The 15,041-nt window shown below is 45.7% G+C and overlaps 1 protein-coding gene across 3 annotated transcripts in view; it reads left to right on the top strand.

Annotated features, from left to right (window-relative positions):
- LOC149366489 (KICSTOR complex protein SZT2-like) overlaps window positions 1-14,464 on the top strand; it is a 197,033-nt gene extending 182,569 nt beyond the window's left edge. For all 3 annotated transcript variants that reach the window (XM_089551003.1, XM_089551010.1, XM_089550996.1), the window contains 7 exons: window positions 2,343-2,473; window positions 3,871-4,400; window positions 5,490-5,580; window positions 6,417-6,569; window positions 8,861-9,064; window positions 10,169-10,237; window positions 10,798-14,464. In XM_089551003.1, the coding sequence (XP_089407129.1) occupies window positions 2,343-2,473; window positions 3,871-4,400; window positions 5,490-5,580; window positions 6,417-6,569; window positions 8,861-9,064; window positions 10,169-10,237; window positions 10,798-10,947 (1,328 nt within the window). In that variant the 3' untranslated portion in view covers window positions 10,948-14,464. The remainder of the gene's footprint in view (window positions 1-2,342; window positions 2,474-3,870; window positions 4,401-5,489; window positions 5,581-6,416; window positions 6,570-8,860; window positions 9,065-10,168; window positions 10,238-10,797) is intronic.
- The last annotated feature ends 577 nt before the right edge of the window (window positions 14,465-15,041 follow it).

A 15,041-nucleotide genomic window follows, 5' to 3' on the forward strand; every position in this document is an offset into this window, starting at 1 on the left:
GTCGATCTGGACATATTCATCAAGTTGAATGCCCATCGCAGCACAATTCTCTAGTAGCAAATCTTCCTCGGCTGCGTCGTGAACATCATCAGGCTCACTCTGTGTGCTGGGTTTTTCTGTGGTTGCGGCAAACCCCACATGCCTGAAGCAGCTGGCAATGGTAGTTGCACTAACCTGCCGCCAAGCATCATCCAGGAGGTAAACGGCACGCAGTACATCTACCTTGTACTCTTTCCCCTGGTCCATGCATAAGAGCATCCTCCTAAGAAGATTTTTGCGGAAGCGCGACTTGAGCGCTTGAATCACACCCTGATCCATAGGCTGCAGCAGTGCTGTGGTGTTCGCTGGCAGGAATTCCAGCTGTATGGACTTCAAACCTGGCACAGTTCCGTGTCCAGGGCAGTGTATCCACCAGGAACAAAACTTTCCGCTTGTTGCGAGAGAAGCGCGCATCCTCGCAATAAATCCACTCACTAAAAATGGCTTGCGTCATCCACGCCTTGCCATTGGCCTGGTATGAAACGGGCAAGGTTGCGACGTTTTTGAAGCAACGAGGATGCTTCGATTTGCCGATCACTAGCGGCTTCAACTTATCGCTGCCCGTCATGTTGGCACCGATAAGGACGGTCAGCCTGTCCTTGCTCAGTTTCCCTCCGGTGCATTTCTCTCCTCTAAATGATAGCGATTTTGAGGGGAGCAACTTGTAAAAGAGTGCAGTCTCATCTACATTGTAGATGTTCTCTGGATCGTATTCCTCCAGAATCTCGGGCAGCCGTCTTTCTCGCCAGTCTCCGCATGCCGTCGCGTCAGCAGCGGCAGCTTCCCCTGAAACAGCACGAAACACCAGTCCATTGCGCTCTTTAAACCGGGTCAGCCACCCCTCGCTGCACGAGAAACCCTCAATGCCGAGGTGAAGAACAAATTCTTCCGCTTTTGCACGAATTAGTGGCCCGCTGATTGGGATGTTTTCACTGCGGGCTCTGCGCAGCCAAAGCACCAGGCATTTCTCTAAGTCTTCGTGGTCAGCCGCTCGCAGTCGTTTTCTTTGAGGACCAAAGCGTGACGTCTCGAACGCCTCCCGCAGCTTGTCCTTGTCCTGAAGAATTCTTGTTAGGCTGCTTTTGGGGACGGCGTACTTCGTCGCTAGCACCGTTTTCGTGAAGCGACCACTCTCGAAGTCGTTGATGATCTCCATCTTCCTTTCCAACGCAAGTGCATTGTGCGGTCGTTTTTGCGCTGCCATCGGACCGAACAAAAGCTCTAGGGCTTAGGCCTAACTGAACACAACCGCCATGAACGCGAGCGAGCGATGCGGAGGGCAGTGTACGAGCAAACCGGAAACCGCCGGAGACGGAAACCGGAGAGGTGACGCGGGGAGGAGGAGGAGGGGAGCATTGATGCGTACCGCGATGGCACTGCGCTTGTCCAACTAGTTGCGGTTTCGAGTTTTTCGGTTCCGTTAACGCGGTGGTCGCAAAATTTGAGTTCCGATTAACGAGATTTTTTTTACATTGGCTTAATACAAAACCAACCAATCGCGAGGCGTTTGTTCCGTTTAAGCGGTAGTTCCGTTTAACCGATTTCCGTTTATCGAGATTCTACTGTAGTTTTTGTCAGTGCTTAGTTCGATACCAGTTGCTGTTAGCACTTAGGGCTAGTAATGCTGAGTCCCAAATGATCCATATTCACCATTTACTCATAGTTTGCTCATAGTTGTTTCTATCAGCACTAAAATTGATATCAGTTAATGCTTCAGAGAATCTTTATTGAAAAATTTGTCAAGGGATGCTTTATTTGCACGTACTCAGTCCCTCGTGCCCGAGTTCGCACCACGCCGGCGTCGCGTCCCCCTCACCCCGTGTTGCCAGCCATACACAGGGTCGCATCCCCTACTCCCATGTTGCCAGCCGTCCCCGTGTCCCCTGATGGTGCCACCCGCACTGGCCCTTACAAATTTATCTTGAAAGTACTTCATTTGCTGGCACTCACATGTTTTGACTGGTAAAGCACAAGTATGGAAGTACAGGTATGGGGGGACTGTGTTGACTTGTATTTGGAGTAAACTTTTTATTTTGACCATCTAGGACTGTGAGTTCATGGTACTTACACATGGCAGTGTATGATAGTTTGATAGTAGTCAGTTTGTTTTCACCTTTTAGCAGGACAGCGATAGCACCACGGCATTAAGACATTGTTATCATTACTAACAAGGATGTGTACTGGCCACGTTTGTCGGTGTTAACGCCTATCACTACTACTGAGATGGGTGGCAGGGCGTGGTTGACAGTAGCGTGAGTGATAAAATCATTCAGCGGTCCGCTTCTGATCCACCCCTGATGCAGGCTCGGTGGTGATACCCAGCGTGAACGTGGCCCCCAACCAGCTGTACAACTACATCATTGGCCACAACAAGCTGTATGGCATGAAGGTCATACGCATGGTCCCTGTGGTCTGCGACAGCAGCAGTGACCTTGTGAGTAGCTTGCTTCTTCTTCTTCTTTTGAAGGCAACTTTCTACTTAAAAGTTTTTCACCATGCATTGTGACAATTAACTGCGAGAGTTGTGCGTGCCTGTACACATTTCCATCATCCCCATGCGCCACTAGATTGTATGGAGAGGCTCAGCTGGACAGAAAACATCAATGTATGCCAGTGATTTCTCTATACTAGCAGCCCTGCACGTTTTTTGTTTCTCTGCTTACGCAGTTGCTCACGTGCTTAAATTCCTGTAGCTTTCTTTGTAAGTGACACCTAAGCCTCAGAGGCCTTCATGCCTATGTTCGTTACCTGCGAGAGGCCAGAGTCACAAACATGCAGTGGGTCAAACAGGGGACAAATACTCCGGGGACACTGCCTGCAAACTATTGCATGACGAGATGCCCAAATCTGTGGCAACACATTTCTTGCATCATAAAGCACTTTTTGTGACCCCCCGAAACCAAAACACAATCATTGCATACTCTTGCATGGCTCCGGTGTCCAAAGCAAATGAAGCAATTGCAAAAGTACATGGTGGACCAGGTAGAGCTGATCATTTGCATTAAGAGGGGTGATTCACCCCTTCCTTTTATTCCAGCGACAGCTATTAGTGCTTCACTTGTGGTGTGACTGTCATGCTATTAGCATAACACATCAAGCAACCATAATGTCACCATCGCATGACATCATGTGACTATGAGGGCACTGTAACATTACTGGCAAATCGATGGAGGCAAAACGCTAGAGGCCCATGAGCTGTGCAATATCAGAGCATGTTGAAGAACCCCAGGTGGTTGAAATTATCTGGAGCCCTCTACTACAGCGTCCCTCATAGCCTGAGTCACTTTGGGATGTTAAACCCCATAAAACGAAACATCACCGGCAGTGTAATGTCATCATCGAGGTGTGAAAGTGATTCATCATCATACCATGACGAATCATGATGCCACTATAACATGCCATGGCAACCTGGCATGCCGCATGGTTTGACTCAGTAATGTCCTACGCACTGTACCAGAGAGGAAGACAAATAATAATGAGTAAACAGTACTACATTCACCACCCCAAGCAGCTGTCGCTGAGTCTCGCATTACACAGCAGTAATCGTTCTGTGAGTTTTTTTTTCTTTCTAAGCACTTAATTGTTAAACTTTAGAATCGACGAAAGTCTCTAAATATGAATACACAGATGAAGGCTCTCTTGGTGCTCACTGTGATCATGATGCTTGCAAGGTTTATGGAGGTTTGTCGTATCTGCGATGAAATGACATTTCCAGTGGGGATGTAATGGGTGTCCGGTTTATCGCACACTAGTGTTGTTTGTCCTAAGTTAGCTCACAGCTGCGTTTGTTTTTCTCATCACATTCAATAATCTGTGTCTTGTTGCACGCAGGACACCGAGTACGCCCTTGTGGAGATCTCCAACAAGAAGGTGAGCTACCGCGATGCCAATGACGTGCAGCAGACGGACAGTTTCTTCGTCGGCATCCTCACCATCCACGACACGGCGCCCGCGTTCGTTGAGCACAACCTCCTCGCGCTGGGCTTCTACATCCTGCTGACCAGCCAGCGCGAGCTGTTCCCCAAGTTCTCCTCGACCACGGGACCCCCCGGCACCAGCTCGTCGGGAACCGCGGAAGGCGGCGGAGGCGATGGCTCCGAGGGCTGCTTCAGGCCCGTCCGCGTGTTGGGGGGCACGCCAGGTGCATCTCAACCCACCAGCGCTGTGCCGTCGAGGCGCAGTTCGTTTGTGGCTGTCCCCGCCGCGACGGAGCGCATGCGTACGTTGACGATGTTGCCTCAGCAGTTGGTCGTCTCTCCAGAAGATGCGACGGGAGGTGGCGGAAACGGAGCGGCATCCGCTGGCGTCCCTTCCGTGGCGTCGTCAAGTTCACTGAGCAGCAGCAATGCTGGCGGAACTAGGTGAGCGTCCTTTTTTTTTTTTTTTTTTTTTGTCGAGACACTGTGGGAAAGCTGGCTCCACGTTGAGATAATTCTTTGATATGGAGCAAGCTTCCTTGCACGCTGATCTTCCCTAGATGTGCAATCAAACATAGAGAAAGAAGAAAAATCTTCAGGCTTTCTCTGTTCAATCAAGGGATACTAATCGCAATGGGTATTTTAGTCACTATTGGTCTTGACATGTTGTGTTGAGGGTTTAGGGGTTTATGGGTGTTCAACGTCCCAAAACGACTCTGGCTCTAGGAGACGCTGTAGTGAAGGGCTCCGGAAATTTCGACCACCTGGGGTTATTTAGCGTGCGCCGACATCGCACAATACATATGCCTCTAGAATTTTGCCTCCATCGAAATTCCACCACCGCGGCCGGGATCGAAGCCGGGTATTTTGGGTCAGCAGCCGAGCGCTTGAGAGATATTGGTGGCTGTTGATGCTCTGGTTCATTGCTTGCATCAGTGATGATAGAGTTGGGAACGTGAGAAATTTTGCATACACATGAGGAATAGATACGCATACATATCAGCAGGCTGGATCATAATAACGCAGACCAAAACGCTACAACAGTCAGTCGTGCGGTGGCTTTCCCGTGGTGCATCATTCGTGCAAGGGGGTGAAGCATCCATAAGCGAGGAAGAGTCCGCTGATTTTGCCATTGCTATAAATATACCGGATGCGTTGTGAAGTTTCTTCCCCACCAAGAACAACTAACTTGGACTGATTTCTGTGAGCACTAGAAAAGCAGCTGCTCAGATCTTGTGTCACGGATTTCTAATCGAGATTTTTTCATGGTCTAAATGTCAATTAATGTCTTTGCACCTCATTCAGTAGTTCCATTTTTCAAAGTTCAGCTGTTTGGATCGTATGTTTTCTCGGGTTTGTTTCTTTTCCCCCGAGAGTTTTTTTAAGCGTGTCAACAAAGTTTTACTGTAATAAAAATCAGTCACCGGGTGCAGGCTCTAGTGGCGTTCTTGTAGACAGGCAAATACCTAAGAGTCGAAATGAAGAAAAATGCCTTAATTGCTCTTGTTGTTTCTTCGCATCACTATTCTTCAGGTCAAGGAAGACGTCCGTCTTCAGGGGAATCTGTGAAGAGGAAGTGGCCTACCTTGGCTATTACAGCTCTCATGAGACACTCATGCAAGAGGTGAGAGTGTCATGGTGTCTCACATGAGCATGATGTATTATGAGTGCACTGATTAAGCTGTTTTAGTTTCGGGCACCTGTTGTAAACTTGTTTAAATTTTACTAAAAATTTTATATCACATAATGAAATTTTATTGAGTAAGGTAAGGCTTATACTTTGGTCTCTTTGAGGTAAGTTAAATTTTTTACTGTGATAGGTGCTCAATGGTAAATTAACAGCACTAACGAAAGGTGGGTCAGAGAGGGAGTTTACAGACAGGACACTTACTGGACTCCTCTTCAGCTAGCTTTATTCTTGACAAGCCAGAACAAAAACAATGTTCTGCACATGTGCCAAGGTGTACTTTTGACATCTTTATTCTTAGCTGGTGGACAAGAATAAATATAGGCTAATGGGGGTTTAATGTCCCAAAGCGACTCAGGATATTAGGGATGCCGTAGTGAAGGGAGCAGAGGAAGCTTTTGCTGCTCTGGCCAGCTATGAGAACTGCGTAGTGCTTTTACGCACAAACCACACACAAAAGTAAAGCAACGTATTTGACCTTCACAAAATTGGGTTTTAACTGTACGATACTGTCCAACACAAGGCAGTGTTGAGCGGAAAGCGAACCTAGTGAAAGACAGTGATGATGGAATTGCCTTATTGTAAGAAATTGCCTACTGTTCCGTGTAGATGCTAACTCGCAAAGTGGCTGACTCCCGTGGGAGCAGTGATTGGGAAATGGAAACTGGCCTTTTGTCGTTGCTCCTCTGTGCAAACCTAACTTGCTGCTCAGTCGTTTTACGTGAGCGTCGCAGTCCGTGATGTGGTTGTTAATCCGTCTCTCGTCCCACCAGGTGATGTCGGAGCAGGCGACGGCCGTGGCCAAGCACCTGCGCGAGGTGGTGGCGCAGGCGTCTCTGCACTGCCGCCGCGACTACCTCTGGAAGTGCCTCATGTGGCGCCACAAGAACTCGGACGATGCCAGCGGCACGGTTCGGGAGAACAGCGTGAGTGAAGCTGCTGAATTGGCCTCTCTTTTTTTCCCCTTTTGAGTTTTGTCTACAGCATTCAGCTGTAGACAAATAAAAAAAGTATTAAAACAACATGTCTACTTAGGGCAGATAGTGACCGCTGATCCGGATCATGAGAGGGAAATAACTAGAAGAATAAGAATGGGGTGGAGCGCATATGGCAGGCTATCTCAGATCATGAATGGCATCATCATCATCATCATCATCAGCCTGACTAGACCCACTGCAGGGCAAAGGCCCCTCCCATGTCTCTCCAATTAACCCTGTCCAGTGCCAGTTGCGGCCACTGTATCCCCGCAAACTTCTTAATCTCATCCGCCCACCTAACTTTCTGCCGTCCCCTGCTACCTTTGCTCTCTCTTGGAATCCACTCCGTCACCCTTAAGGAACAGCGGTTATCTTGCCTTCGCATTACATGCCCTGCCCAAGCCCATGCCATGCCCATGAATGGCAGTTTACCAATATCCCTCAAGTGAAAAGTATGCATCAGGTGTATCTTACCGGTACTCACCAACGGGGCAGAAACATGGAGGCTAACAGAGAGGGTTCAGCTTAAGTTAAGGACAACACAGCGAGCTATGGAAAGAAAAATGATAGGTGCAACGTTAAGAGATCGGAAGCGGGCGGAGTGGGCGAGGGAACAAACACGGATTAAGGACTTCTGGTTGGAATCAAGAGGAAGAATGGGCTTGGGCAGGGCATGTAATGCGAAGGCAAGATAGCCGATGGTCCCTTAAGGGTAACAGAGTGGATTCCAAGAGAAGACAAACGTAGCAGGGGGTGGCAGAAAGTTAGACGGGCGGATGAGATAAAGAAGTTTGCGGGGATACAGTGGCGGCAACTGGCGAAGGACAGGGTCAATGGGAGAGACATGGAAGAAGCCTTTGCCCTGCTTTGGGCGTATTCAGGCTGATGATGATGATAATGAACAGTGATCATATCGTCGAGATTCTACTTATAAGCAAAAAAAAAAAAAAAGCTGGTGTTACACACATGTAAATGGTGTTACACACATGGAATTGTTTACCCGGTTCTACTCGCTCTCTTCCTTTAGAGCTGTTTTTAGCGGCTATTGAATAGTTTTTTCGTTTTTCTTGTTTTCACTCATACTGTTTCGGATGTTTGCCATTGTTGTGCTTCATGTTTTCCTAAACTGTTGTTCACACCCACCCCTGCAATAGCCCAATAGGGCTGCAGTATGTATAAATAAATAAATAAATAAAATGCAGCATAGCCAGAACTGCCATTTTCCACGTCATTCAAGTTGGGTCCAGTTAATGATTGCACAGTGTTGATTCACTCAGTGTGAGGGTAGCATGCTTCTCTACATTTTAAATGTGTGTGTGCATGAGTGTGTCTGTATCAGCATTTTCTGCTTTAGAAAAGGAGGGCTTCAGAGCAGAATGCTAGGTACCGCCACAAGAAAAGAAAGATCAGGCATATACACTGAGCAAGTGTGGACTTGCTTACAGTATGTTCATCTTTTGTCCCAGTAAGAAAAAAAAAAAATTGCATGCTTCACGTCCTGAACTGACCGCTAGATGGAGCACACCGAGTGCATCGGAACAGTTGTGTTCATGGGGCCACTGGACATAAAAATTGCGAGGACACTTTGGCAACTAAAGTGTTGAGAAGCGAAAGCCGAGGACACCATGCCGTGACGACTTCTGGTGGATGTGACATCACACTGTTCCCGTGGCTATATCGATACCCAAATTGTACATCTTTCGGGGATCTTAAGTGTTAATTACGCTTTATTACGCATTTTTCCATCTAATTTGACACAAATCCGACGTTTTTGCAACCATTCTATGACAATTTTTCCTATGCTGTGACGACTTCCGGTGGAAGTGACGTTGTACCGTTCCCGTGGCTATATCGACGTCCGCGCTATTTTGATGCAATTTCGACATTTTTGCCTATAATTAATTAACTTATTACTGTACAGTCATCAAACTTGGCTTCTAGGTTCATTTTTCCTCCTCTATCTGAAGCAACCATTCGTTTTCTCCTATCTTGTTTAGTTCCCTAGTTTAGTTTAGCTTTAGTTTAGTTCCACAGTTCCCTAGTTTAGTTTAGCTAACACGAGTTAACACGCTAACAAAGGTGTGACACCCTCTGCTAACGGATGACAGTAAGAGCCATTAAAGGCTTTCGCCTTAAAACAGGCCCTTGGCCGCTGTAAGAGTCCGTCGTGCGAAGCAGGCGGTGAAGTTTCGGTTCTTGTGCACTTGTGGTGGTGGTTGACCTTAGGGTTGTGTCAGCAGGTGCGGCCGTCGGTCAGCTACGCCGAGCTGACGGAACTGCTCGGCTACGTGAAGACTGTGCCCCTGGATGACGTGGACCCCCAGCTGAAGCCCCTGCTGGCCTCGCACTTTGGCTGGTACCGCAACCTGCTGCGGGTGCTCACGACACGCTACGCCGAGAACCACTGCCTGTTCGTCAGTCCCGACAACACTGTGCAGTACCTGGTGAGGGGGCTCGCCCTCGTCGGACAGTTTTCAATCATTTTTTCGTTTACCGGATATGCTGCACGGTTGGTGTTTTTCATGCTGGCTGGTTTGGTTCGTTGGCGAGTCCGTTTGCTGGTGTCCAGTGCACAGCGACGTCATTGATTTAGTTTGTCTAATTGATTACTCACTTTGCCAGTAAAATGGTGAGTCAACGCAAACTTTTGTGTTTGTTTATTTTTTAGTGCTCAAAGTTTATTTCAAAAAGATAGGCTGACAGCAGAGACCAGGACGGCACAAACTCTTGTAGAATCTTCATCTTATCTTCAGCTGATCATTGAACTGGTTCTTTGGCTGCCATTTCATTTCATCCATTTCATTTTAATACCTTAAAGACCCACTGGGGGTATTACATAAGGGGTGGGTACAATATAGTCAATTGAACAAGTGTTATGTTGAAAAAAGGTTCCATTCTTTGCACTTGGAAATAATTGGATCAATACAATGTAAATTGAATGTTCAGTTGGCTGCTATAATCAGTCCATGGAAGCATTTGCTTTAGGGAAATGCAATGTGGCATATCTAGGTCGCCTAGCTTCTTGCAGTTCCATAAAAACCATGGATTTTAGCAAAGTTCTCTTTAAATTTAGGATCTAGTAATTAGTGGAAGTTCTGCTGGGGCATTGACGCACTTGTTCTCCGGTCTGCTCAAACAAGTTAGCACGTCAAGCACTGCAGTTTCGACAGCTACACGCTTGCATGTTGCTATGGAGCGAGTAAGAATTCTGGAGCCTGCTGAAGGAAATATTGCCGTATTTGCACAAATATAATGCAAGCTCTTTTTTTCTTGAATCACCTTCTTCGGAGAGTATTTGCGTTATATTTGTAACTAGTCTAGAAGGATATAGCACGGATTTTTTTTTATTTAGATACCCATGGCATGCTCACCCACCAGCATATTTTGCACAAATGTTAAACACTCCGTGGTGCAGTTTGCATTGCTTATCTTAATTTTGTTTGTATGACTGAGTAGTGGTGCAACTCACCTGAGCGGAAAACAACTCCTCAACTCGTACCATTGCAAAAAAGGTGCAGCTTCTTCTTTTGTTATTGCGTCTTACGCAGGTGGTCATGTCTTCCAGCTGTGCGGACTCGTTCATGTTGCTGATGACAAACAACCAACTCGGTCGTGCTGTGAGTACTATTGTCATAGCTTTTTCCCGGGGTCATCACGCAAGGGACATACGCAATAAAAGCTCCGTAATTTGGTGTCAGTTAGTTCGAAATACCGGATAATTCATCGAATTTGTTTCTTGCCGTAAGTTTTTTAATACACATTTCACTCGATAATTCCAGCAAGCAGCCTCAACTGGCTTGGTTTGTTTGAAGACCTGGGGTGCTATGCAGGAATGGCCGAGTTCCCTGCAAACTTGTGAATGCCGTAGGTTAGCTGGCAATGCCTTGCCGATTTTAAAAGGTCCATGCACTTGCATTAAGCGAACCAGCGCTTAATTATGCTCTCCTGTGTTACATGCACCATCATGTAGACAGTAACAGCATTACGGCTTAGCGTGCAGCATGGGGACGTCAAACCGACCAAAGCTTGAAATCTCGAAATATCGCGCAAGCTTGAATTATTGGAGTTCAAAAGATCAGTCGGCCACTGTACCAGACATCTCGATTACAAATCAAAATGGACGATCGATCTAGCGGTGTCACCCATTTTCTTTCTGCACGCTCGCACTTTGTCGCAGGACCTACGACTGGTCCACCGGGAAGAAAACCAGCACGAGAAGTCCACGACCGCCGACAAGTCTCTCTCCGGCCTGTCCACCCTGCATGGCTTGGTGGAGGAACTGGTCGCGACCTGCTGCTTCCACGAATGGGCAGGTCTGCTCACGTGACAACAGGCCACGGAGGAGTCGGTTCTCCTCCAGAACGCTCCCTCTCTCTCAAGTCTGCCCCTGTGACTTCCTCGCTAGGGGGCGACGAGGCAGTTGTGGCTTGACGCCCAACCACTGTTCGGTACTTCATAGTGTGCTGCTGGCAGTGCTGGTACGATGTTGCTAAACAGACACGTGACCCTGTCTTGTCACAGGACAAGCTGTGCATCCTGTAGCAAGGTGATCGCACTGTCACGTGAGTGCTGACATTCAGGGAAAGCAAGTGACAGATGTGACAGCGTTGAGCGTGTGTTTGTACACTATCTGCCACTGTACACACACTGTACAGTCGGGGACAAAAGTCTCCGGACCACGTGTTCCTCAAACAAAGCTTATAACTCTACTATCAGACAGCGGCTGCACACCGCACTTGTGGAGATGAAAGAACAAAAATTTAACGTTTACCTCCACAAGTGTGGTCTCCAGCCGCCAACTAATAGCAGAGCTATCAGCTTCGTTAGAGGAACACGTGGCCCGGAGACTTTTGTCCCCGACTGTACATACATACTGTACACTGTAGGCTGTCAGCTCTCTCTCGCTGTGAGATGCAGCAAAGTTCTTTTTAGCTTTCCTCATGAGATGAAAATGTGTCGTATATAGATGAAATACCGAAGTGGAGCGGAAATCGGGATTCAAGTCGCAAGTGTTGCCTTGCTCAGTGCATTGGCCTTCCGCCTCATATTGTAGGCAACACAGTTTCTGATAACGCTGTTTCTTTTAACATTGTACGCTATGTGCAGTGTGATGGCCGCTCTGAAGTACTTGCCAAAACAGCTAGTCAAGCACTGTGTGTATATTTCAGCGCGAAGTGATTCAGGTTTTGCGGTGTTTTGTTTTTTGGGGTGCTGGAAGCAATTTGAGGGATGCCCTACCTTATGATAGCAAGCGCAGTGCTTTTATGGAGTGCAGGATATATTTACCCCTTTTTTATCTCAAGCTGAGAGTGTGTTCAGATGTCTTGCTGTGCGAGGTGTTGAGATGTTTCAAGCCACGAGGTGATTTATGCACCCATCACAACGGCACTCTATATGGATGACTGATGGTGGTAGGTTTTACTTGCAGTTTCGATGGTGACCAGTGCCATACATCATTGCAACAATAGTGGTGTCTTCATTTACTACGATTTGCAGTTGATTGTCAGCGTGAACACTTTATTCTGATGTGGGTTTATTTATAGTGTTGAATGATGCCATTTGTTTGCCGTGCTTTGCTGCTTGTAGTTCAGCGCTCGACTGGAAGCCACTGTGGGCATCATTTTTTTTTTTTTTTTACTCCCGGATTCCATGACCTTGTGAAGTAGTTTTCACTCTTGTGATCGAGTGTGCCATGTCTTGGTAGAGAAAAGAAGACAAGAGAAAGCTATTTTGATTTTTTGTAGCACTTTTTACAGCACTTTTTGTAGCACTTTTTGTAGCACTTTTTGTAGAATCTCTTGGCTTTTAAGACTTGCTAAGTACTGAAGTTGATAGAAATAGCCAGATCACCGAGGACTGCTCACAGTTGCTCAAAACTGATTTGTGTTAGCTTTTTTTGTTAATTTTTTTTCTTTAGCTGTAAAACTGTGCTTTCTGCTGATGTTGTTATAGCTGTGGAGACGTTTTCAAAAAAGCAACTTACACAAATCCTTGTAGATTCAGCAGTATGAGATTGATAGCAAGCTTATTGTGCAGGTTTTATGATAGAGGTGCCCTGTTTTCCAAGTTGTGCCCATATAATTTATGCAAGTGCATTGTTTTTCACATTTGTCACTTGTGTGGGGAAAATTATCTTCCTGACTTCTTGCCATTTTTGCCCTGAACCAAATGCATCTTTTTGCTGTAGCTGAATGAAGTGAAATGCCTTTTCTCAGATTGTATCCTTTATATCAAAGCAAAAACTTCCTCTAAGTTATCATTGTAGTCTGTGAGAGTGCCATTACAGTCTTAGAGTGGTGACCTGTTCTCATTAAATTTCGAAACAGGCTGTATCATGTATTTTGATAGTTGCTTTGTTTCCCATTCTGTGGTGTCAGTGTGTGGCAATGCACATGTCAAGCTATTACTTTTACAATTGCACTGTATTTGTCAGGTGAGCTTAAAAACCTTTTCTAGAAACTATTGTTTCACGCTTCAACTCATACCCTCTGCTGTAAAAAGGGCTTCAGGTTTGATGCACAGTTTTAGATTTCAGAGGATTAACAGCTGCATTCTTTGCGTTCTTGAAACTTCGGGATTTTAGTGATCTGCTGTGGTTATTGAAGGCAGCTCGTACAGGATTTGATTGTCTATAGCGTGTGTTTTTGGACATTTAGCTGTGTCATATTTTGATTTTTTAGCTTTTTGACCGATGGGGTCATGAACGCAATCGACTAGGACAGTAAAATTTCAGGAGCATGTTGTAACGTGTGTGTTCCAACATGCGTTGAGTGTTTCATTCCTGTATGAGTAATACTCCTGTGATACTGGAAAAGAAGCATGCAGTACATTTTGATGTAAATAAAGCTCATTCTTATGGGATTTTTGTCACACAGAGATGCATTGTAAATAGGAAGCTCCAGTGTTTTAGCTGCAGACTTCTGATGTTCCCGCTTTTGTGCAGCTTTTGCGAAAAGCTAACTATAAAGGACCAGTCAGGAAATTGACTGCTCGTTTTCCTGGTTTTGGTTCGTTAAGGACAGCCATTGTTCTTACCTTTCACTTGCTTATTCAGTTCTGTGGTCTCATTTGAAAAAAATGTATTTATTTGTGTGGTGAAGGCCAGTTAAAGGCAGTGCCTGATGTTGTGTGGAGATTATATATAATGTAGACTTGCATCTTTGGCTGAAGGACTTAAAAATTCCTTTGTTCAAGCTATGGGCCTATTTGCTTTCAGATATAGTGCAAGACAAGTCCCCTTGTCGAAACGTTGGCTCTAGCAACCTGAGGTTTTCCCCTCCCTTGTTCATTTTGTGATTAATATTCATTGAGAAGTAATTTAACATCAGCAGTTGTCTGGATTGTCTAGAATCATTAAGAAACTGCTATTGAATATGACTCTTGTTTGTAGAGTAGTGAGCCAAGCACAGATTCTACACGTGGCACCACCTGGTAGGTAAAAAAGCAACTACACAACTCGTCTTTCCACAGAGTTGGTGTGCTATTTTAATCAGTCGCCTGGCATGTGGAGCTGTCCATCAGATTAGCTACTATTTGGCTCGCTTTTTCACAGATGGTAGTTGCAATTGAGAGCAATTTCTCAATCATTCCAGGCAATTCTGGTAGTTAACGATGGTAAATTACATTTTAAGTGATATAGATGGTAATATGCTACATATTTGGGTGCAAATAAGTCCAGTATTTACACAGGAATTTTTTTTTAATCCTCCAGCGAAAGATGCAAGGCCACAGATGTTGCGTGACTCTTACTTTTGCTTTCCCTTGTTGATGTTAGTGCCAGGATCAGCCATTCAGCATGAGATATGGTATTAAATTGAATAAATGAAGTATTGTACACAGCCGGATATAGGGTGCACAGTTTTCTATGAAAAAAAATTTGTTTTTCGACTGTACAGTGCACAGATTAGCTGTAAAGATAATTCTGCAGATTGTATGTATGTGTGGTCAGGATTGAATAAAAACATTGCTCCGTATCGATAAAATGTTCAGATAGTTTATATTGGCTTTCATTTTCAACTAATGCTTGGCAACTGCTATGTTACTAGGTCGATGCAAGACCGATGCATGCCACAGCTTCTTTAGAAGTTTTGACGGTAGCTAGCACCTCCGTACTTGCTAAAGCAGGCACAAGAGCTTGGTAGAAGGGCAGTAGAAGCAACAGGATAGACATAGACTACTACTAGTGCAAGTATGTACTGTAGTAATCTGGTGAGGTGATGTATAGTATATGCATAGTACATACCTGTGTGCTTTGTACCTGTCTAAGCGCCCTGGTGGATTGCTGTTGATCAAAGGTGTGGCTTAAAAATATCACTTTACTAAGCAGGGGGTCCTATGCTTCCATTTTGTATCTTTAATGGGTTAGCTTAGATTAGCCTACAAGGTTTTAACTGATCTAGTGTATTGACTATGCCTCAGAAA

This window comes from Amblyomma mixtum, chromosome 1, assembly GCF_055824585.1.
Source record: "Amblyomma mixtum isolate Tamu chromosome 1, ASM5582458v1, whole genome shotgun sequence".
NCBI lineage: Eukaryota > Metazoa > Arthropoda > Arachnida > Ixodida > Ixodidae > Amblyomma > Amblyomma mixtum.